The following is a 21,072-nucleotide window of genomic DNA, read 5'->3' as shown; positions in this document are numbered from 1 at the left end:
GAAGACTGCAGCTAGTAGAAATATAACAAAGATATTGCTGATTGACTTTGTTGTTGTTTTTTTTTGGATAATTGATCGACTTTGTTGTTATCCATGTTAATTTTTCATCTATTTGGATCAGATTGATTACAAAACTTGGTCTCAATCCTGTGTGGCTCAGGGAGAGCCCTAGCTAGCTACACACTTCATATTTGGCCACGTGGGCAAATAAGAGAATTCATCACATGTACAACCAGATCACCGGATGGAATATATACGAACGGAAATTAGATGATCCAATTGAGTACCCTTCACACTCCCTAGATAAATTAGCTAAGTTTCTGTTTAGTGATCAGAGTTATGGTTTGGGGATTAAACTTGTACACGTTAATACACTATAGCACGTGTTCTGTGGTCTTGGCATTGATTTTGAGATTCTAAAACAAAATGAATTGAAGATTTCTTTTTGTTGCTTGATAAATGCATTTATATTGAAAGATATTCGATTTATGTGTGTTTTACCAAATTAGAATTACTTTCTATTATTGTAATAAAAGAATATTCTTCTAGATTTTTAGTCTTAATCTGTACTCAATGGTTATGTACTTGTATCCACAACTATTCTCTACTAATCTCTCTGCATCTTTTTTCCTTAAACACAATATCAGCACTAGCCCTAGTCCTAGCTTCAAAAAGCCAAAAACCCTAAAACTTGCGCAACCACCACCGACGCCGCACCCTGCTCCTTTTCAGCGTCCGACTTCGAAAACTGCTGCACTCCAACGCCGCGCACTACGCAACCAGGATTGAAGTTTGTCTGCAATCCTCCTCCAGGATCGAAGTAACGTCTGCATCCTACTCCAGAATCGAAAGCAATCTGCAATCCTAAAAGCCTCGCACGTCTGCATCAACACGCGCGTGCATCAGCCTCACTAAGCAAGATCAAGTACCAAGAAAACACCAAGTAATGTTTTATAAAAGTTCCTGCTTTCTTTTAATTTTTTGTTTTCTTGTACTCGGGGATTCTAATATCCCTTCTTCTGCCTCCCACCTTTCTTGTAATGCGGGATTGAGGCAAACTGTGGGGTTTTGTGCTACTCCGAACAAGAGGTTCGTTGAGAAATTAAATTAGCTACGAATAAGAGATTCGTGAGCATCGAAATCATTATTTCGGTTTAATCCAAATTTCTTAACCGTCATGGAAGTATTTAATATTCCTAAACTAATTCATTTTCCTTCATTTTTAATGTCGAATGCAAATATGCAAAAACTCGATTTCACTAAACTAGATAATTAGAATGATGTTGGATATCACTGATAGGTAAATGACGTTGAGAATCACCAAATGTAAACATTTTCATACATAATGATTTAGTTACTAATTATCGTCAACAAAGACAATTGCGAGTGGCAATTAAGATGTAGCATTGGCCTCTAGTAATCATTTGATTGAAGAAAAGGACCGGAACAAACAAGTTAATTAATTATGAGAAAATTTGGTTAGCTCGAGTACTGGAGTTGGAAACCAATAATAGTTCAAAGCTTTGTTAATAACAATCAACTAAAAATTAATGAACGTTGCATCTATGACAATTTGCTCACTGTTCCAACAATTTCCGAGGTTAGCATCATCAAATATCCTATCCAACTTTTGGTTACGATGATTTTGTGTATGAATTGAATTCTACGTGCTGTTTACTAATTTTTGTTTACCAAACTCATAAATACGTATGATGAAAGGTTTGAGACTTTGAGCGATTGAGAAAGAGAGTAAAAACACGGATTTGCCTTGATAAACAATTTAACGCCAGAAATATATCCCAGCCAGCATGAGACTTATCCTTCGTAAAAATCACTTTCATAGCTAATTATCATTGTCGAGCTGGGCACCACTGGCATGGCGACTTTGTCTCTGATTAAACCTCTGTGTTAACAGTAAAGGTTTGCTGATCCTTACATGTTTAACGTTGACTAATTATAAGTCAAGCAATTACTCTTGTTTATGTTGAAGGCTTGAAGTCTCAACTGCCCAAAACAGAGAAAAATCCATTGTATGGCGACGAGGGACCTCATATAGTCATATAAAGAGTCGATAGGTAGAAAATTATGACGCATATGATCATCACATATGTCTTAGTCATTGAAAATGAATCGATCTGTGCCTTTAGCTCTAATTTTTTTAGAAATTTCCAACATCAATCCCCAACACCGGAGAAAAGTCATATTATCAATTGTGCGCTTTACATTGCCTGCATGCATTTCCAAGTTTTGACCAAAACAATCTTCTGGAAAATTATGCTGACTAGCAGAGATTCAACATCCAAAACAAGACCAAAGCTAGAACATATGAGACTTTAATTCGCCCCTACAGATAGATATCTGACTCCTCCATAGCAGCAACATTTCAGTATAGACTGATATAAAGTTTGACATATTTGCCACCTTACGAGGATATTGTGATGTTGAAAGAAGTGACTCAAATTAGAGCCTTACTATTTTTAAATTGATAAATTGAAGAGTCATTTATTAATTTGTAAAAGAATAGAACTACAGATAATTCTACCAAAGCAAAAACTTTATACCTATTTGAGATTTGGAGTAGCTATGGTGGAGGAGAATATCGACATAGTGGCAGGGCCGGCCCTAAGATTTCCAAGGCTCTAGGCGAATAAAAAAAAAAATAGGGCTCGATCATGAGGTTGTGATCTATCTTTTACTTCTTTTCTCTTCTACCCCCATAATCATACTCTATAATAAGAGTCAGTTAGTATAGCAACCGAAAAAGATACATTGTAGTGAAATCAAAATTGAAATTTTGATAAAGGTAGAGAATTCAACAAAATGATAAAGACCTTCATCTTCTAAGAATTATATATTAACCATAACAATAATCAAATAATCAATTTGTGATATATAAAACAATCTATTCCCAAAAAATAACTAGCATGTCATTTGAATGAAACTCTAGATATGTGTTGCGTTGTACACCACTCAGAGTAAAACTCTGGTGTTGTTCATCAGTTCATAATATCAGGTGAATCGAAAAAGAAATCCATATTAATCTAAATCATCAAAGAGAAACCAAAATTTGAAATTTACCCAATGAATATCTATTTCTCTTATATAGTAACTGATCGAATTCAATGGTTCCTTCTTGCCAATTGCCAAGGCTTTTATACATTTAGAATAGATTAATAATATATCATGAATAGATCAAATGAAGTATTGATGCTGACAAAAAAAAAATTAAATTCTTCAACAAGCTTCGAAGAGAATGAAAAATTGAAAGTAAGTCTTCCAATCTTCATAGGCTTTCCAATTCCATAATTGAAAACAATCTGTGAAAGCCGGATTACTTGCAAGCAAAGGCGAGCTATTGTCTTTTTTTATTTTTTTTCTTTTAATTTTCTACATAGACATAAAGAAGAGTAAAAAATTTTGAGGCCCATGATCATCGGGGGCCATAAGCATAGGCCTATTCGGCCTATAGCCAGGGCCGGCACTACATAGTGGTTATGTGTGTGTAAGACCGGCCCTGTTGATGCATCCACATAACATTGATAAATGCACATTTGATAGGAGCTGACAATAGATGTAGATAATTTGCAGAGCCTAAATGCATCTGTATACAGTTACTAATCAAGTTTAATTAATATCCATATGAAACATGGGAGCAGGATGGAGGCCCAACTTAAAAGTGAGCTTACATTACAGAGTGTCAATGAAGTGCGAAATAGAGGCCCAACCTTCTATGAATTTGCAGATCGTGAACTGGTGAAGTTGAGAAAGAGGTTTTTTTTTTTTTTTTTTTTTTTTGATACGAGAGAAAGAGGAGAGATTATTCAGAGCACCGCCGTGCACTTGCACCAAAGTGAAAGAGGGGTAATTTCTCAAAGTGAAGACGGTACTTAATTTCGGACGCAGTAAAGGCCAGGGTATACAAGTAATACAACAATGATCCCAAAATCAGTTTCCAGAATTCCTGAACAACAAATTATACGCGGGGCAGAAAGAAATGCTAGTTTTCACAAGGCTAGTTTCAACGTTTTCCCTTGACCAATAATAGCTTGACTAATATTCAAATGATCGGACCATTAGTAAATCTCACAATAGATGGGGCAGATAGTGAATGCTAAACCTGGGGATTAGATAACTGAAAGTGCTTTAGCTCATCTTACATGCACGTTATTGTCTAAGTTGAGAATATACATTTTATATTGGCAAATACTGGGGGGGGCGGTCCGGTAGAAAAACCCGAAAACAGTTCAGATGAGATGCAGTCAAGTAATCACGTGATCTAGATTAGTGTATCCAACCAGCTTGAGAGGTCAAAGAAGAAGGCTATAGCTGATACGTAAGAAAATCATCAGATAAAAATATTCATCATTAAATGCATTGGCTAGTACTTAACCAAGATTTCAATAACGTTTAGGAAGGGCAAAGGTGTAGGGTTTATCCAACATGTTAATATTTCCCCGACTTTAGCAATTTGAAACGTCAAAGGGATAAACAGTTTTACAAAAAGATCTTGATATAGTGTGTGGTACTGTAGTTTCATAACCAATAGATAAATTTACTCTCATAAGAAGGGATTTAGATGCCCAGTTGAGGGTGGAATTTCACACCAATACCTTCAAAAGATACCACCACATCTGGTGACAATGTATGGTTTGCAAATTTTCCTTCCAAAGCTTAAATGTATCCGACTACAATTACTAATCAAATTTAATATACATATCAAAGAAGCATGATGGAGTCCCAGCTTTGAAGTTACATAACTTGCGTTGCACCACATATGAACAACACTGCAGATTATGAATTTTCAAATGAGGAGCGAAATGGAGGCCCAACCATTATGAATTTTCAGATTGTGAACTGGTGAAGCATTTCAGAAAGGCGGTTAATTTCTCCAAGTGAAGGAGGTGCTTTCGGACGCGGTACAGGTGCAGGGTATAGAGCAATGCAGCCAATGTTGCCACGGCAAACGAGACCACAGTCAACTTCCAGAATTCCTGAACATTTATAAGTAACAATGCGAACAACATTATGAGTTAATAAACTTCAGAACCTGAGAACAGATAACAGATTAACAGTACAACGCACTCACTCATGACAAGGTGCAGATCAAATAGAATCAGATAAATTTGAAGAAATTGATAAAAGTTCTGTCTTTAGGCACTTGGCTTATACGAAAGGCTCTGAGGTGCCCTTAACCAATAGATTGACTGATGCTCTAGTGATCAGACTACTAGTAAATTTCACTAAAAACTATAAATGAAGTGGATAGTGAATGCTACACATGATTACCTGTGGATTAGATATGATTATTCCCATGACATAGCCCATCAAATCCATGCTGGACTGAAGGGAGTTTTGAACACCTCCCACTACACAACGATCTGATTCAGGAACATGATCCTGTCCAAAATGAGAAAGGGGAAAAGTCATTATAGTTGCAAGATTAAGAAAAATTTGAAGATGTATGAGATACATTGTTCTGCTCTGTTACCTGCATTTGTTGGATGACAGCCAAATCAAACATCCACAACCCAAGCCGAGAAGTAGCCACTCCTGCCATTAGCATATATGCTGACCAAATTCTCTTATGGATCCATATTGAAGCAACACATAATAGGAGGAAGGTCCACTACATTGAAAAAACATAAGCACCAGAAATTTGAGGGTCAATTAGTAGGTAACATCCTTGAGGTCCAATTAGCCATCTAGAATGACTTAAAAGATTAGCATTTGAAATCTCCAAGGTTTTTTACCTGAGACCAGATAGACCAGAGTCCGGTTCTAAGTGTTAAGATATGAGATTGCAAGATGGGATAAACAATTGTTGCAGTAATTCCAATTGCAGCGCTTATTCCACGAGCTATCCCAATGGTGTATGCAGGTATGCCTTCCCATTCCAAGGTAGCTGTCATCAATGTTCCAAAGCTGAAGTAACAAGATTCAGTACGAGCCTTAAAATATGAAGCCGAAACCACTAGGGGAAAGTTGTCAATATACTAGTGGAGCTGTATTTACAGTTTATAGAATAATACCATGTGGAACCAAGTAAAGGTAGCAATCATTGTTGATATGTGAAAACTTCTCTTTTGGTAGACAGTTTGTCTAGTATGTTACCAGACTCAAATCCAGATTGTTGGTTGGCGTAGAATCATATTTAAATGTGCGGTTCAATAGGAAACATCACATATCAGATCATCTTACAAAAGAATATAACATGTTGAAGGTGGTTACCTGAGTACAGTGAAATATAACAAAGCCAGAGATACTCCAGGGAGTACAACATCTTGCTGCAAATACACACTCCAAGCACTAACATAAGGGATCCTTGATACCGTTTTAATAACCCCAGTAATCCAGCTTTCCTCTGCGAATTCTGGATCATTTTCATCTTTAAAAAGCAAGCTGCTCCTCTCTTGAGAAGTAGATGTGCCTGTGCCTTCAAGATCACTCTGAGAAGGTCTTGATATCTTCCTTTGGCTGCTTTCGCCTAAAGCCGGAATCCCATTATACACAGAAATGAATAGCCAGTATTCCAGCCAAACAGATATAGTATTCCAGAGTGCTAAAGTTAAAGCAGAAGCTTTTAGTGATACAAAGCTGATGATGAAGCCGGTTACCACCGGAGCACATAGCTTGGAGAAAAGATCAATACGCCTAATGACCGAATTCATGTTTGTTAGTACTTCTGGAGAATGCCCTTCTGATATCACCACAACCCTGCACCAAGAATATTTGTATTTTAGTATAACATAATACAATTTCATACTATCCCACTTCAAGAGGTAATATATATGTTTATTAAAGTCGGAAGTTACCAGTCTCTTTCAACTAAGATGGTACCAGCAAGAGTGGAGAGAACTCCAAGAGCTCCAGAGATGTTGGTTAATATGATAAGTAAAACAAATGCATTGAAATTCGTGAGCTTTAGATCTGGGTAGATCAGTAACGCCATCACGGTGGCTCCGGCAATCATAAAAGAGAGATTTTGTGTTACTAACCAAACTCGAAGAATCTGTCCATATATAGAGTCGTAAGATACTCAGATGTAAACATGATGCATATATAAATATAAGCAATTCTTTTGTCCTCTCAGCTGTATTTTGATATAAGTTTACTTCCATAACCCTACCTTTACATATGAGAATCTATCCACCCACCGTCCGACCAAAGGTCCAAAAAGCGCAGTAGAGGCTGATTCCACCACACCATATGTAGCAGCAAAGAGTAGAGAGTCTGGCCATACATTTATCATGTATAAACCAACAGAGAATTCCCACATTCTGCAAAATAATCAGGGTAGGTTCAATAGAAATTAAATCCAACCAATGGAATTTTGAAAAACAAGTAGCCCCTAGTGGAATTAATGATCTTAACATCTAGAAAAATTGTATTCACTTTTGACATGAAGAGGGCACAAAGACACATATAGATCCAATTTTAAGTTTCTTGAACATAGGACTAGACTCTTGTGACTCGCCTAATTGGTTGATCAGTAGGAAACTTGTTACTGCCACCAGAGCATATATAGCAGAAGAATAATGATCATAGAATCAATTTGACATGAAGGGAGCACAAACACACATAGATGTCCGATTTTACGTTTTTCAAACAGATGATTAAACTCATGCAAATAGCCTACTAGCTAGGTTGATCTGTAGGAAACTTATTACTGCTACCATCTGCATAATATCTGCCTATACATATAGAAGAAGGAAAGGGATCATACATTTTATTAAAATCCAAACTTGCTCACTCATTTGTTCCTCAAAGGCATCTCATCGATAGACAATCGATTTCACAACACAATATATAAATAGTTTAACATGTTCACAGTCTTCAACGTAATTTGATTTACTGATTTTAGTAGTAGTTGTTTAACTTTAACAATATTTTCAGCATACTAATAAGAGATATTTAAAAAAAAAAAAAAAAAAAAAAGAAGAAGAAGACAGAAAATTGTTTTCAAAATGTTTACATGCTCTAATGTATTGATGCAAGTCCAATTTATAGTTGGGGAGAGAGCCTCTAACACAAGATACTGAAAACTAGTGAAAGAGAAAAGAAAGAATTCAAGGAGAACCTGGCACCCCATCTGGCCAAAAAGTGGCCTATGTAAAGATATTTGACAAGAATTGAAGGAAGAGGATCGTATTGAGAATGATCAGAAGGGTATTCTTGTACATGGGCTAGAAGGCGCTCTTCCTCCTGCTTCATTATGTCAGCTTCTAACTCCTCTGTGCCTGAACCTTATAGAGCTTGTTGATGATGAACACCAGCAATGGCAGAGCACCCTTATTCCTTAATGATGATGACAATGATGAGTACCATAATCGTTATTGAATATATATATAGACAGCATCATCATCATCATCTATATAAGTGAATAGTATTGTTTGTTACGTGGTGCGAAATTGAAGACTGCAGCTAGTAGAAATATAACAAAGATATTGCTGATCGACTTTTGTTGTTATTTGGGGAGAATCCATGTTAGTTTTTCATCTATTTGGATCTATTAGGAACAGATTGATTACAAAACTGGGTCTCCACCCCGTGCGTCTCAGAGGAGAGCCCTAGCTAGCTACAATTCATATTTGGCCACGTGATGCCATGTAATATGAATCAAGGGCAAATAAGAGAATTCATCACATTTGCCCTCGACTCATGTTACTCTGATTCGAAGGCAAAGCATATACTAATATGATTAAGTGACTCATCCCATCTCAATCTATTCATTTTGTGTTTTTTGACCAGATCGATCATTTAGAGTATTTGTCAATGTAAAATGTATTCTCAACACATACGTATTATTCAATTAAATATAATTTAAAGAGCTCTTACATATGTTATGATCATATGATAACTATTTGGAGTATAATTTTGTGTTACAATTTTGAGTGTTGAACCCTAAACAATTAAACAAACGAGCCTCTCATATAAGTTGTAAGAAAATGTTTCATATTTGTTAGGTATATATCAATATATTCTAAATGCATTTACCAAGCATGAAAAAAAAAAAATTGGATGCATTCTCAAGATTTAAAATCTCAAAATACACGATGCTTGAAATCTAAGACACAGACCGTGTGCTATAGTGTATTAGCGTGTACAAGTTTAATCTCCCCAAACCATATCTCTGATCACTAAACAACAACTAGCTAATTTATCTAGGGAGTGTGAAGGGTACTCAATCGGATCATCTAATTTCCGTTCCTATATACAACCAGATATATAGTTAGGGCTCTCCTCGAGGGCAAATAAGAGAATTCAAAATTATACTCAAAATAGTTATCATATATGATCATAACATATGTAAGAGCTCTTTAAATTATATTTAATTGAATAATACGTATGTGTTGAGAATACATTTTACATTGACAAATACTCTAAATGATCGATCCGGTCAAAAAACACAAAATGAATAGAATGAGATGGGATGAGTCACTTAATCATATTATTAGTATATGCTTTGCATCTTCTTCGAAACAGCTTAAAAGGTCAAAGATGCACGCTAGCTGATACAGGACAAACTGACAAAGTCTTAATATAAGAATCCAGGGAAAATGTTTAGATTAACTTCTAAGTTATTAAATGGTTTGTCTGCTTAACAATAAATATAGACTTTTCAATAGGGTTTACCTAAACGTTTTGTAGTTTTGCGAGTAATTAGAGGCGCAAGGTTCTTTCAGTGAATAGATTATTAGATCTTTTGTCAGTATGCGATGTCATGCTTGAAAAAAGTAAAATACCACTAGCAACAGCTGCAGCATGGCCTCTGTAGCTAGTCTGTTGGTAGAGGCAAGTCCCATGCTTAATTATTTTGTTTTGGCAATAAGCAGGATGTTAATTTTGTAATGGAATCTTTAAGCTGGAGTGAAACAAATTGTAAGATCAAACAATTGTCACAGTAATAGTTTATGATACTTAAAAAGGACCGATCGAAGCCCGGCCCCTTTAGTTTCGTTTCTTTAGGTGACTTTATGATCAACAAAACAATCCAGTATTGAAACACCACATGAAGATCAAGCAGTAAATTACTAAATTTAACTAGATGCTAAACAAGAGCATATTAGAACATAGAAATCCTTGATCCCTTTCCAGCAGACCAAAATAGGACTATGATAATTGCAATTGTTGATCAAATGTTACCGTGAGCCATTCTACTTCTCTTGCGTCAGTTGTGTGTCTAATTTCTCGTCCAGCCAATTAGCCATCATTAATCTCTTTCACCATATTTTCTTTAAAACTAAAACTTTAGAGTCGCATGAGTTAGACTGTTAGAGACCTCAAATCCTTGGTGACTAGGTTAAAGTCGGCCATTTCCACTGGTTTTGGCTAACCATCTTCCCCGCGAGTCCCTATTGTATTAACGTCTTATGAAATTGTGGCTCAAGTTACTACAATTAAATTTGATTTACAAAAAACAAACAAATATAACTTGTAATCTAAACAGTAGTAAGAGTGCTCAAAATGGATCTAGACCTAATTGCACAACAATTAATATGATTCAGAAAAGAAAAAGAAAAATATAGTCCAACAATCAACACTACTACTAGAAAATATAGCAAACACAGATCAAAAAATTCTGTGAGAACTAATAATTTAATACTATTACATAATTCACACGATAGAGCTATGAATTTTTGGTTTGTACATAATACTAGCGTTGCCAATGCCACGTTCACTTGAGTTATGTAGAGATTCCGTCTTTGTTTGCATGTTATGAATTCCTACAAGACAATGCCAGTAAGATTAGCAAATCAATCTAAGAGGGATGCGAATTGATGTAGAACGGATGGCAGTCCGAATTGAAGAGCAGCTCGATCGTGCAAAAGGAGGAAAACCAAAGTTACTATTGTAACTTTGGAATTCGGTGTCCGATTCGATTGTGCCATAGCTTTCCGGAAAGGGAATCGCGCCAGGAACAAAACTCGTCGCTATGCCATGACGTGTGGGCTTTTTCGGGTTTTCGGGGTCGTTTAAGGTCTCAAAACTGCAATTTACTGTTTTTCAGAATTTTCAATTTCCTAGTTTGTTTTGGATTTGTTTTATTTTTACCCGTGGGCTTTAGGGTTTTATTGTTAGTCGCCCTAGGGTTTCTTTTCTCATATATATGCAACCTTAAACGGCTGCAGAACCTATCTTTTATCATATTATCAATCAAATTGAGAATTATCTCTTTTATCTCTGGTGGACTCTAGAAACTTTGTTCTAGGTTTATTGCTTGTAAACCTTAGGTGATCTTTCCGACTGCGTCAATCGACACGTTCAACAGTCACAGAGGCCTTCACCTGTGTATCTAAGATCCATGAACAATTAGCTGAGGTAATTATAAGATGCTGATTTTAAGGCCATCTTCTTCTTCGCCAGATCTGCGTGTAACTGAGGGAATAAAATCAGTAAACTAAAAAGGCATCCAAGCTTCATGAAAAACTCATAAGAAATAGCAACGTGAGAAATTGAATACCATGCCTTACCAGAAGAGAATTTGGGATTTGGATTGCTGAATTTCATATGTGCATTTGTCGCGGGAGAACTGAGAAATCGAATCTTCAAAATATCCCAAAAAGCTAATTACTTACTCAACTGAGCCAATTCAGCCACAACAAAGAAAACCCAAAATCAAAACCATGAAAGACAATCAAAACCAGCTCAAAGTATCCCAATCACCCAGATCTCCAAAACCCAACAAAAGTCAACCACAACCCAAATATCCTATCTTCAACAAAAGTCAAACAAATAAACACCACCCAAAATTAAAACACGCACAACCCAAAACCCAATCAACCAATTCAGAGAGAGACACTTACCAGATGCACAGGGGCTTTGACATGCCTGACCAGAGCCGAAGTGCACTGGTTCTCTCTGGTATTGGGCCTCCGCGCAAGTTGTAAGTACACTATCTTGCATGACAGTGAGGCTTCCAAGGTCACCAACCTTATCACTCAGGTGGCCAGTCGGAGGCAAGAGATGCAAGAGATCTGAACAAAAAGAACACATGATAAATCTTTGTTGCCATACTATTTCTAGGTTCTGTGTTAACCATAGTTTGTTTAAGGAAGAGACATGAGAGATTCTGATTGATGAGTATTGTTTAGACAACTGATTTATGCTTATCCTTATCAGAGCTTTACTTCTACGAACCCGAACCTAAAATATGAGGATACGTTGCTACTAAAACTGTTTTCTTACATATGGCAGTTTCGAGCCAACGGTGTAGACATAACTCATTCCCAAGCCTCCCATTTGAAAGGAACACAAGGTTAAACGTACCATTCGACCTTCATAATTTCCAAGTCCGCCCAAACCCCAGATGATGACTTCATCATTGTTATCGTCGGGATTTGTTGCAGTCGACTCTTTTTCGGTGGTGTTGGTGGTCATGGTGGTGGAGAGAACTAAGAGAGTTCTGAAGTCTGAACACAGTTGACAAAGGTTTTTTTTTTTTTTTTTTTGGGGTAATGAATGAGGAATCGATGCTACAGAAAACACAGACAGGCTAAACAAAAACCAAAACTTGGGTCACATGGGCAAAAGCAAAGCCTGAACTAATATTACAGACATGCATGGTTAGGGGTTTCAAGTTGTGTGTGACAGACACGGTGATTTTAAAGGAGGTGATCGAGGCTGGGGAGCTCGATCATCTCGAGGTTCGTGCAGAGCTTAGCTGTATAAAAGTGGACTAGACGAGCTCGGTCTGACAAAGGAGTAGTACGTTGGCCGGCGGAGTAATTTGAGTGTGGTTTAAAGGTGGAGTACCGAGTACGGGACTGTTAGCATAGAATAATAGAATCTTTTCAGAGTTCAGTGAATGGGAGTCGATGAATGTGAGGAGTGGTTTGGAAGACTGTTTGCAAAGAATCTTTTCAGAGTTAAGTAAACGGCAATCGATTACTGTGATGAGTGGTCGGTAAGATGGTGTAGTACACTAGTACGTACGTACTGTTTCGGTGACTAGAGTCGTTCCCCGGCCAGCAAGATTTCATTTCTCTACAGTGGATCTCTCTCGCTCTCTCTCTTCCTCCGAGGTAATTCAATCTTCACAACTAGTAGAAGCCTACTTTTTTTAATTCAAAGATAAAAACTGAAAGGGATGCATCGATCTGATCAGTACAGCTACAGACCCAGGCCAAGAAGACCCAGGAACTGACCCAATTGCCACGCTGGCCCAAGCCCGAACGTGGGTCCCGTCATGTAGTGATGGAGTGCAGATGCAATGCCAGCCGTTGGATTGCAACTGAGATGCCAGCAATATTTTTGCAAAAATGCTGCAGTGAGGGATCGAAACCCAGTCACCATGAATGCATGCACATTTCATGGCCAACTGCTCCAACATGAACTTTAACATTACTGTTTTTACTTTCTTTAAACTTAAACTATCTATAAAGTCAAGCTAGTTTTGTTTTTTCCTTCCAATTTTATATATTATCATGCATTAACAGTTTAAGAAAAAATAATAATAATAAAGCAATGAATAAATTAATTTTTTGAACAAACCCAAATAGGGCGACTATCATTCATCTAAAGCCAGAAATGGCCATTACATATCCTCCCTCTACCATCATGGGGTAGATAAAGAGTTTGTGGTAGCAGCACAGTGATACATAGATTAGGTCTAATCATTTGACGGTTCCATGCTCATAAAAGAAGCCTATAGACTATTGACTACTGCATAGTAAATAAGCAGAGTAAATTAGACTCAATGACGCTCACTAAACCAAGAGACATAGCTCCCTAAAAAAATAGGGAATTATTGTAACCAAAGACTAAACTGAAAAATAAGGCCTAGGTCCAAAAACCAAGCCTAAAAATAGCAGCCCAAAGCCCCAAGGGAAGATCCAACTCAGGCCCAACAAATGGCTTGACCCAAGCCCAAAGTCTATCATTAGGCTCACTGGTCGTCGGCCACCGCACCCCGTTGCCTGACTTCGGCGCTGCAACCCACCGCCTGACCTCGCCTCCTCAATCCAACGCCAGACCTCACCACCGATCCAACGCCGACCTCGCCGCTTCAATCCCACGCCGGACCGCACCACCACAACCCACGACGAAGCCCAACTGAGCCACGCTGCTTCGAACCCAGCCTCCCAAGATGCAGCCGATCCAGCACCCCGCCATCATGTCTTCAATCTTGGAGGTGCTCGGACGAAGCGCGACCCGAGTTGCACCGCCGCCCACCGCGCCCAAGACTTCATCCGGTGCTTATCGTCAGACCATCTAGCCAAACCACATCCCAAGAGATTTTTCAGGCATATGGTGTTCAAACACCCGTCCGATAGCAACCCATTAGCGACGAGGCGGACCGATGTCGGTCATGAGCGCCGCCGGACGAGGAGGAATTCACAAAAACCTAGACCCAAGACCGGCCGAGTTTTTTGGAGCTAGCATCTTCTCGTCTTACAAATATTTTAGCTAGCACATATGTGAATTTTTCATATATAAATATATAATATGATTGCATGACTGCTGAATAAATTAATTTAACAACACAAAATAATTTATAATGCATAAACCAAAATAATTTGTGAAAAACATACGGTGATTTTTCTTTTTCTTTTTCTTTTTATTCTACATAAATATTACTTGGTAGGTTTTCTAAAATATTCATTACTACTATTTATTTAGATCATATATTTCTCATTTATAATAAATAAATTAATAGAATATTCAATGAACAGTAACTGACCAGTCAAGAAACAGAACATGTGGAAACACATGTCCAGTGACAATGAGCAGTGTCTTGACCCAGTGATCCAGTGACCTAGCTAGTGACCCTGACCTATTGACCCAACGAGTGAACTTGCTCTAAGGCACTACGGCCCGGATGAGCAAATGAGGGATTGGCCTCATCCCCACAACCACCTAAAAAATCTCTCTCGCCTCTATGTTTCCAACTTTGCATTGGGGTTTTGTTAAACAAAATTATTGGGCCTTCAAATGTGGAGATTTAAAGTTAGGAGAAGAAGACATGGAATTTGGAAGAAAATTACAAATTGACTTTTCTAGTGATAATTTTCAATGAGCCGCTAGTCATGGATGACCCTTTGTCCAGCCAAGGAGGACCATGGTTATGGAAATTTTTCACCATTTAAAATTCAAACATCTCCCTACACATTGTCATTTTGTCACCTTGCAAATTTAGGAAAATTTGGGAGGCAAGGGTGTAAAAGCATCTCTTACACATTTTGGGACCAAATGGACATACATATAGCTGATCAAAGAGAGGCCAAGGACTGAAGGACCTTATCTTCATCATTCTTGACTCCATTCATAATCTACATCTCACCAAGATATCCCTTTTTCTCTCTACAACACCACCACACTTTTTGTAACCCTCCATCACCACAAATCATCACTAGCTACTCTTACCTTCACGGTTTCACCATTCCCACATCATTAAGAGCTTGGAGCAAGGAGAAGGAGACATCGATCCATCACCTCATAAGCTTGGAGACCTATCTCCACCACCACTTTTGGCATCACCAATAGTCACTCTTTACTCCCTAATTCTTTAGTCTTTATGTATCTTAAAATGTTGAAGTTTGTTTATCTTGTTATGAGTGAGTAGTGAATTTGTTGGCGCTAGGGTTGAAAGCTCTAACCAGTCTTGTATGATATTAATGTGAATACTATGTTTGATGCAATTTTCCATTACCACATTCACATGCTAAATCAAAACGTGAATGTTTATATTTAAATTTGATTAATTTAAGTATAATATATTTGTCATCTCATGATTAGTGTTTTGAGATTAATCACCTGTTAAGGTAGTGAGTTAAAATCACATAGACCTAGGATTGGTTTGCTTGCTTGAATACCTAAACTCTAATCTATATGCATCTAGAAACAATGAATTGAAACTTACCCGGTAATAAGATTTGTTCTTAGGTAGTTAATTCTAGACTTACCTAGTTGGAATTGATAAAATCAAAAGAGTTTAGGCCTTAGTACTCTTACCCCGATGCTAAGAGGGTAATTCGGTATTTGAGATTGCATCACTTTTAGTTAGATCATCAATGCATGCAAGAGAGGCTATGGTGGACAACCTAATTTCTAGCTCTCATCCATTTGATAACAACTTGCGTAGCTTAGTTTACTTTACTTGCTCTATTTGTTTCAATTTGAATCGAAACTATTCCCAACATCAAATCAAATCACTACACACCATCTTATACATACTCGATCACCATGAACTTGGGTTCACTTGTGAGCCTTTGTTTGTGATTGTATATTTGCATATTCTTTCTAGTTTTCCTCTAGGTCTTCCCTAACTAGAGTGAGATTTACCAATCTTTTGGGTACGATATCCCTTATTCTAAAACCCCACTACATTATAACTTGACCCTTATATTTGAGGGTGGCTTCAATGCTAACATTTGTGAATGAATATGAATTCCCTATTACTTGGTTATTGGATAGGAACTTGGATATATGGTTAATGTTCGTGAAAGTTCGTCCGTTAATGTGGCCATATTTTGATACCGTTGACTGACTTCGAACTCTCTTAGGTGGGAAGACTTCCTAGTTTTAATTCTATTTCTACAGTCTTTTGCTACCTTAGAATTATGAGTCACCCTAGACCATCGATTGCATTTCTCACTACACAGCTGACAGTGTAATTTACAAACTAGTTTTGCACTATATCAAACTCTGATGTCTATTTGCAGATGTGTATGTAAATTTCGTAATATTTTTGTTCTTTTCAATTTAAAATTCAGTTTCGAATGTAGTCATTGTACTCTTCAATATTAATTTTTTAATTAATTATCGCTTTCCCATAAAAGCAAAAGAATAATATTATATACTGTCCAAATGTCTGGGCCGAAATTCGGGTTTCAATCATTCAAATACATTCGGCAGTAGCCCATCGAAGGCTATTCCTTTGAATTCTCATTGACCTCTCGTTAATGGCCTTACAAACATACATACATACATACAGAACTGTTGCTCTTTTCTTGTTAACTAATTTATGATTGTCCTGGTGACCTGGTTGGGAGAATTTTTGTTGGTGACCATGTGAGTGTTAGATGTGAAGAATTATGTTCTTATCTTTGTCTACTCTGGCTGCCAGTCAATTATGGTGCATTATGATCTAGAAATATACATACATACATACATACATACATACATACATACATACATACTTGTGTGTTAATATATATATGGATTAAATTTTGTTTAGTCCCTATACTCTGCCTCCAAAATCGTTTCAGTCCCTGACATTCTCATTTAATCTGAAAAGTCTCTAACGTCACAATTTTCGTCTGATCGGTACACTCCGTCCAATTGCTCCGTTTGTAGGCTGACGTGGCATTAAAGTTAGCGCCAACTCAGCGCCACGTAAGCGTTGTGGATGTTGAAATATCGAGAATAACCCTAGCTTCCCCTTTTAATTTTTTCAATTCTTCTCTTTTTGGTTCTTGCTGCAATCTCTTCTTCCTCTTGTTCCTTTACCCAAACACCGGCCTCATCACCTAGCTCTTCTTCTTCCTCTCATCAAATCCGACCTCAAAACTGAAGAAGAAACCTCTGTTTCGGAATACAAAGCAAAGCCACTCCATGAGCCCAAAATTGAGAAGAACCCAGTGAAGGAACCAAGAGATGGTTCGAGCCTCTTCACTTCCTCTATTCTTGCTCTGTCTCTAGCTCTGTTATGGAATTGTGCTCCTTGTTTGTTGATGGTGTGGAGTCCAGATGGTGACCTTCTAGATGGTATATGCTCAGATGGTAAAATTCCGATTCAAAGGACAAGAGAGCAAGACATGGGAGGTGAGTCTTGGCCTGGTGAAATTAGTGAAAAGATGAAGACCGACGGAGAAAATGGTCGGTGAAGGGCTGATTGACCGGTGGAGCAGATTGGGTAATCTGGGTGTCCAGATCAAATATGGGTCCTGCGTACTGGCACGTGAGTCTGGTTCCTGAGTCATCGGACGATACGAAGGCCGCCGGTGGTCTGGATCAAGGAATGACGGGAGGAGAAGACGTCGTGGTGGTTTGTAAGCGTCGGATCTGCAGCTCGGCAACTGGTCTGGTACAGGTCTGAGTACGGTATTCGATCTGGTATGGGTATGGGCACTCAATGAAGACAAACTCTTGAATTTTGGTGGGAGTGATGTTTGATTTTGGTGCTTAATTGATGTTTTTGAAGTTTGGGGGTGGTGATAGGGTGGTTTTGGTGGTGGATAGCTCGATGGTGGTAGTGACGGTGGATTTTGGATTTTGATCGAAAATTTGATTATGCTGCTTGCAGGGTTAGATTGGATGTGGTGGTGTTGAAGATGTGTGACTGATCTGAGAATTTAGAACACAGAAGAAGGGATAACACTGTTGGATCTGGGTTTTGGTGAGCAGAGGAGGAAAGGAGAAGAGAATTGAGATTCGTGGTAGTGGTTGGGCTCGGAGAGAGAGCTCGGTGGTGGTTATGGTGGTAGTGGTGGTGATTCTCTTATGCTTCAGATTTTGGGTGTGAAGAAGAAGAAGGGAGGAAACTACAAGAGGGTATATTGGACAATTTCTCAATGATGTGGCATGCAAATAACTGAGGTGGCGTGAAATGGATGGCCTCGTCAGCAACTTAACGGCAGATTTTGACGGAACCCTAACGGAGTGGACTAATTGGATGGAAATTGTGAGGTTAGGGACTTTATAGATTAAATTGAAATGTCAGGGACTGAAACGATTTTGGAAGCAGAGTACAGGGACTAAACAAAATTTAATCCTATATTTATTTATTTATATAGCATATACATGTACCGTTTATGCATGAATGTCGATCTTTTTTCTTTATCCCCTCATTGGATTCTTCAGGAGCTGTGCCAACGAGTTCATTTCCCACTTGCTACACCCATGAGATAATAATGTCTCCACCAGGATCCTAATTTCTTTTCTCTGATCCGTGGATCTTTCTATTTCTGTTTCTCAAAATATTCTACTCACAATCTATATATATGCTGCAGTGGCATGGGAATATTTAAAATCTCTATGTCGCACCATTTTAATCATTATTCTATACTACAGTGAAGAGTGCTAAAAAAAAAAAGAGCCATTGTATATGGAACCTCATGTTAATTAACAAGAAAAATGAAAATGGAGCAGTAGTAATTTTTTCTCAACAGTTTAGTACGTTCTCTTTCATTGCTAATGTCTGCTTGAGCTATTTGTACTTTTGTACTACTCAGCAGCTCAGGTCTAGCTAGCTTTGATTTATTGTAGAAGATCGACTTGAACAGTTCCAGCAGCTTAGCTAGCTAGGACAAAGCAGAAAGAAAGAAAGGGGTAAAAGCTAAGTAGGCGAAACAGAAAGATGATACAAGTATGCGATAGCATCGCTGAGAACAATTAATCTTTGCTCACTAGCTTGCTAGTTGCTCTGGCTCCAGTTCTGAATAGCTTGCAACACCGCTTGTTTCACCACCTGTGCATCTATGCTATCAGCCTCTCCTTGGTTCTACAAAAAGCAAGAATAGTATGATTAAGTTCCTTCATTCAATTCAATTTACGTAGCTAAAAGAAAACTCAAAGAAATGGATTAAGGAATGCTTGCGTTGTCGATCATGAAGTCCAAGTTATGCCTACCACTCGTTATATTTATGTCAGTACTTGCAATAGGGAATCCAAACATGTGGTTAGTACTTCGTACCAATGTACAAACTGATCACACGTGATGGTTGTAGTACGGCCTACATATATATTTACAAAGTATACGAATATAAATATGTAGTTATGCACGCCGCACTATATTCCCAATAACCTTTGGTATGCAATTTCTTTCCTGTCTAAAACGAAAATATACGCAAAGCGGCAAAGGGCTACGGGGAATGATAGAATTTGTTGTATATGCTACAGCTAACATAAAAACTGATTAGCGTATTGATTTCTTACTTCTCCTCCAACCGCTTCCAGTTGGAAACTGTCTGCACAAGAAACCCTAGCATCGAGAACATCAAGGCCCAGGTCTTCAAAGGCTTCTAGAATGGAAACGAGCAAACCTGGGCAGTTCTTTTCTGACAAGACACTAATAAGAAAACCCCTTTCTAGGGTTTCCACAGTAACCTGCTGCAAGTATTAAGAATCGAATGAATTAAGAGTTCTGCATATCATGGTGTTTTATAGCAAACAAATTAATTAAGGCTTCTTTTATCAGTAATAAAATATGCAATACCGCAGGTGACGATGAATTTTGCGAAGTTCCAACGTCTTGGTTGAGTGTGTCCACTTTCTGCTTCAACTCCTGGATGTATTTGGATGCATCAACTATAATTGAAGCTTTGTTCATCTGTCAAATCACAGATGCAACAACAAATATATGATGAATATCAAGAGGAAAATAGAAGAATTATAAATGAGATAGATCGATTAGCTAGGTTTTGATTTTGCAGATTTCCATAAAAATCTGATAGCGTAAGCTCATGGGATCGATCAGTTAATTACAGCAGTGGAATTGGTGGCAGCCCGAAGTTGTTCATACAGAGCTGCTTTCTTTCGCTTCCTAGAAGAATTCATGCTTTCAATCCAACCTCCTCTTTACTCGGTACCTGCTCTAATTTTCTCTTTGTTTCTTCTTTCTTGTCTCTCCTGTCATCCTTTCTTATATAGAGGGGCTTGAAGCGCGTTTCAGAGGAATGTTTGCATGAGTAACCTCACTCCCCCACCAAGAAACTAAGTAATGCCTCTTTGATCTTGTTCATTTACGTAATTGACCTTGTTTCTTAGTTTAATTGTGAATTATCATACTAATTAGTAATCTAGTATGTTTGTTTAATTGGATTCGCATATGGTACCATGGTTCGTAGTATATATGTATTGGTTTTTACTATGCCAAGAGCGGGAGCTTCTGTATGGCAAGGCAGCATGACAGCAAGGATGTTTAGTTGCTCGATGAACTTTTTTTTTTTTTTTGACTTTTTCGGCGCATGTGAAATGCTCCAACTGTGCATTGCAGCACAGTGCCTGACCACTTTGACAGCTTCGGGGTTCGAACCTAAGTTGGGGAGCACACCCAACTAGGCAAGAACCACTAGGCCACTTATAGTGGTTGTTGCTCGATGAACTTAGTTAAACTCCTAGTAGTATTAGAAT

General features: G+C 37.9%; 2 protein-coding genes and 1 long non-coding RNA gene across 8 annotated transcripts; all 3 read right to left on the bottom strand.

Moving 5' to 3' along the window:
* Positions 1-4,425: 4,425 nt before the first annotated feature.
* Positions 4,426-8,542, bottom strand: LOC133721787 (solute carrier family 40 member 2-like). Its single transcript, XM_062148512.1, has 8 exons — positions 8,078-8,542; positions 7,127-7,277; positions 6,813-7,009; positions 6,229-6,714; positions 5,751-5,922; positions 5,489-5,626; positions 5,287-5,397; positions 4,426-4,991 (listed from the first exon to the last, which is right to left on the bottom strand). The coding sequence occupies exons 1-8, from the start codon at positions 8,209-8,211 to the stop codon at positions 4,833-4,835; spliced, it is 1,548 nt and encodes a 515-aa protein (XP_062004496.1). The 5' UTR covers positions 8,212-8,542; the 3' UTR covers positions 4,426-4,832.
* A 2,069-nt stretch (positions 8,543-10,611) lies between these two features.
* LOC133723871 (uncharacterized) lies at positions 10,612-12,731 on the bottom strand. Of its 3 annotated transcripts, none has more exons than XR_009853322.1 (4): positions 12,187-12,731; positions 11,805-11,975; positions 11,472-11,580; positions 10,612-11,376 (listed from the first exon to the last, which is right to left on the bottom strand). It is a non-coding gene; the product is annotated as an uncharacterized LOC133723871 (long non-coding RNA). The 3 variants fall into 3 exon arrangements; XR_009853323.1 differs by having other exon boundaries at positions 11,472-11,544; XR_009853321.1 differs by having other exon boundaries at positions 11,472-11,975.
* Positions 12,732-19,075: 6,344 nt separating this feature from the next.
* On the bottom strand, positions 19,076-20,636 carry LOC133721973 (uncharacterized). Of its 4 annotated transcripts, none has more exons than XM_062148754.1 (5): positions 20,425-20,635; positions 20,156-20,269; positions 19,876-20,049; positions 19,348-19,441; positions 19,076-19,241 (listed from the first exon to the last, which is right to left on the bottom strand). In XM_062148754.1, the coding sequence occupies exons 1-4, from the start codon at positions 20,494-20,496 to the stop codon at positions 19,355-19,357; spliced, it is 447 nt and encodes a 148-aa protein (XP_062004738.1). In that variant the 5' UTR covers positions 20,497-20,635; the 3' UTR covers positions 19,076-19,241; positions 19,348-19,354. The 4 variants fall into 4 exon arrangements, with proteins under 4 accessions (XP_062004738.1, XP_062004739.1, XP_062004740.1 ...); XM_062148755.1 differs by having other exon boundaries at positions 19,076-19,237; XM_062148756.1 differs by having other exon boundaries at positions 19,076-19,441; positions 19,876-20,046; positions 20,425-20,636.
* Between the last annotated feature and the right edge of the window lie 436 nt (positions 20,637-21,072).

Source organism: Rosa rugosa, chromosome 7 (genome assembly GCF_958449725.1).
Source record: "Rosa rugosa chromosome 7, drRosRugo1.1, whole genome shotgun sequence".
Taxonomy (NCBI): domain Eukaryota; kingdom Viridiplantae; phylum Streptophyta; class Magnoliopsida; order Rosales; family Rosaceae; genus Rosa; species Rosa rugosa.
The sequence above is the reverse complement of the archived record's forward strand: the minus strand, read 5'-3'. Positions and strand labels throughout refer to the sequence as shown.

Bases quoted from the DNA above. Each gene is read 5' to 3' on its own strand.
- LOC133721787 (XM_062148512.1), bottom strand. From the start codon at position 8,211: ATGAAGCAGGAGGAAGAGCGCCTTCTAGCCCATGTACAAGAATACCCT. The intron at 7,278-8,077 runs GTTCTCCTTGAA...ATTATTTTGCAG, and splicing joins TTGGCCAGATGGGGTGCCAG to AATGTGGGAATTCTCTGTTG. The intron at 5,627-5,750 runs GTAAAAAACCTT...TTTTCAATGTAG, and splicing joins TCTGGTCTATCTGGTCTCAG to TGGACCTTCCTCCTATTATG.
- LOC133721973 (XM_062148754.1), bottom strand. From the start codon at position 20,496: ATGAATTCTTCTAGGAAGCGAAAGAAAGCAGCTCTGTATGAACAACTT. The intron at 20,050-20,155 runs GTATTGCATATT...TAATACTTGCAG, and splicing joins AAAATTCATCGTCACCTGCG to CAGGTTACTGTGGAAACCCT. The intron at 19,442-19,875 runs GTAAGAAATCAA...TGCTTTTTGTAG, and splicing joins TGGAAGCGGTTGGAGGAGAA to AACCAAGGAGAGGCTGATAG.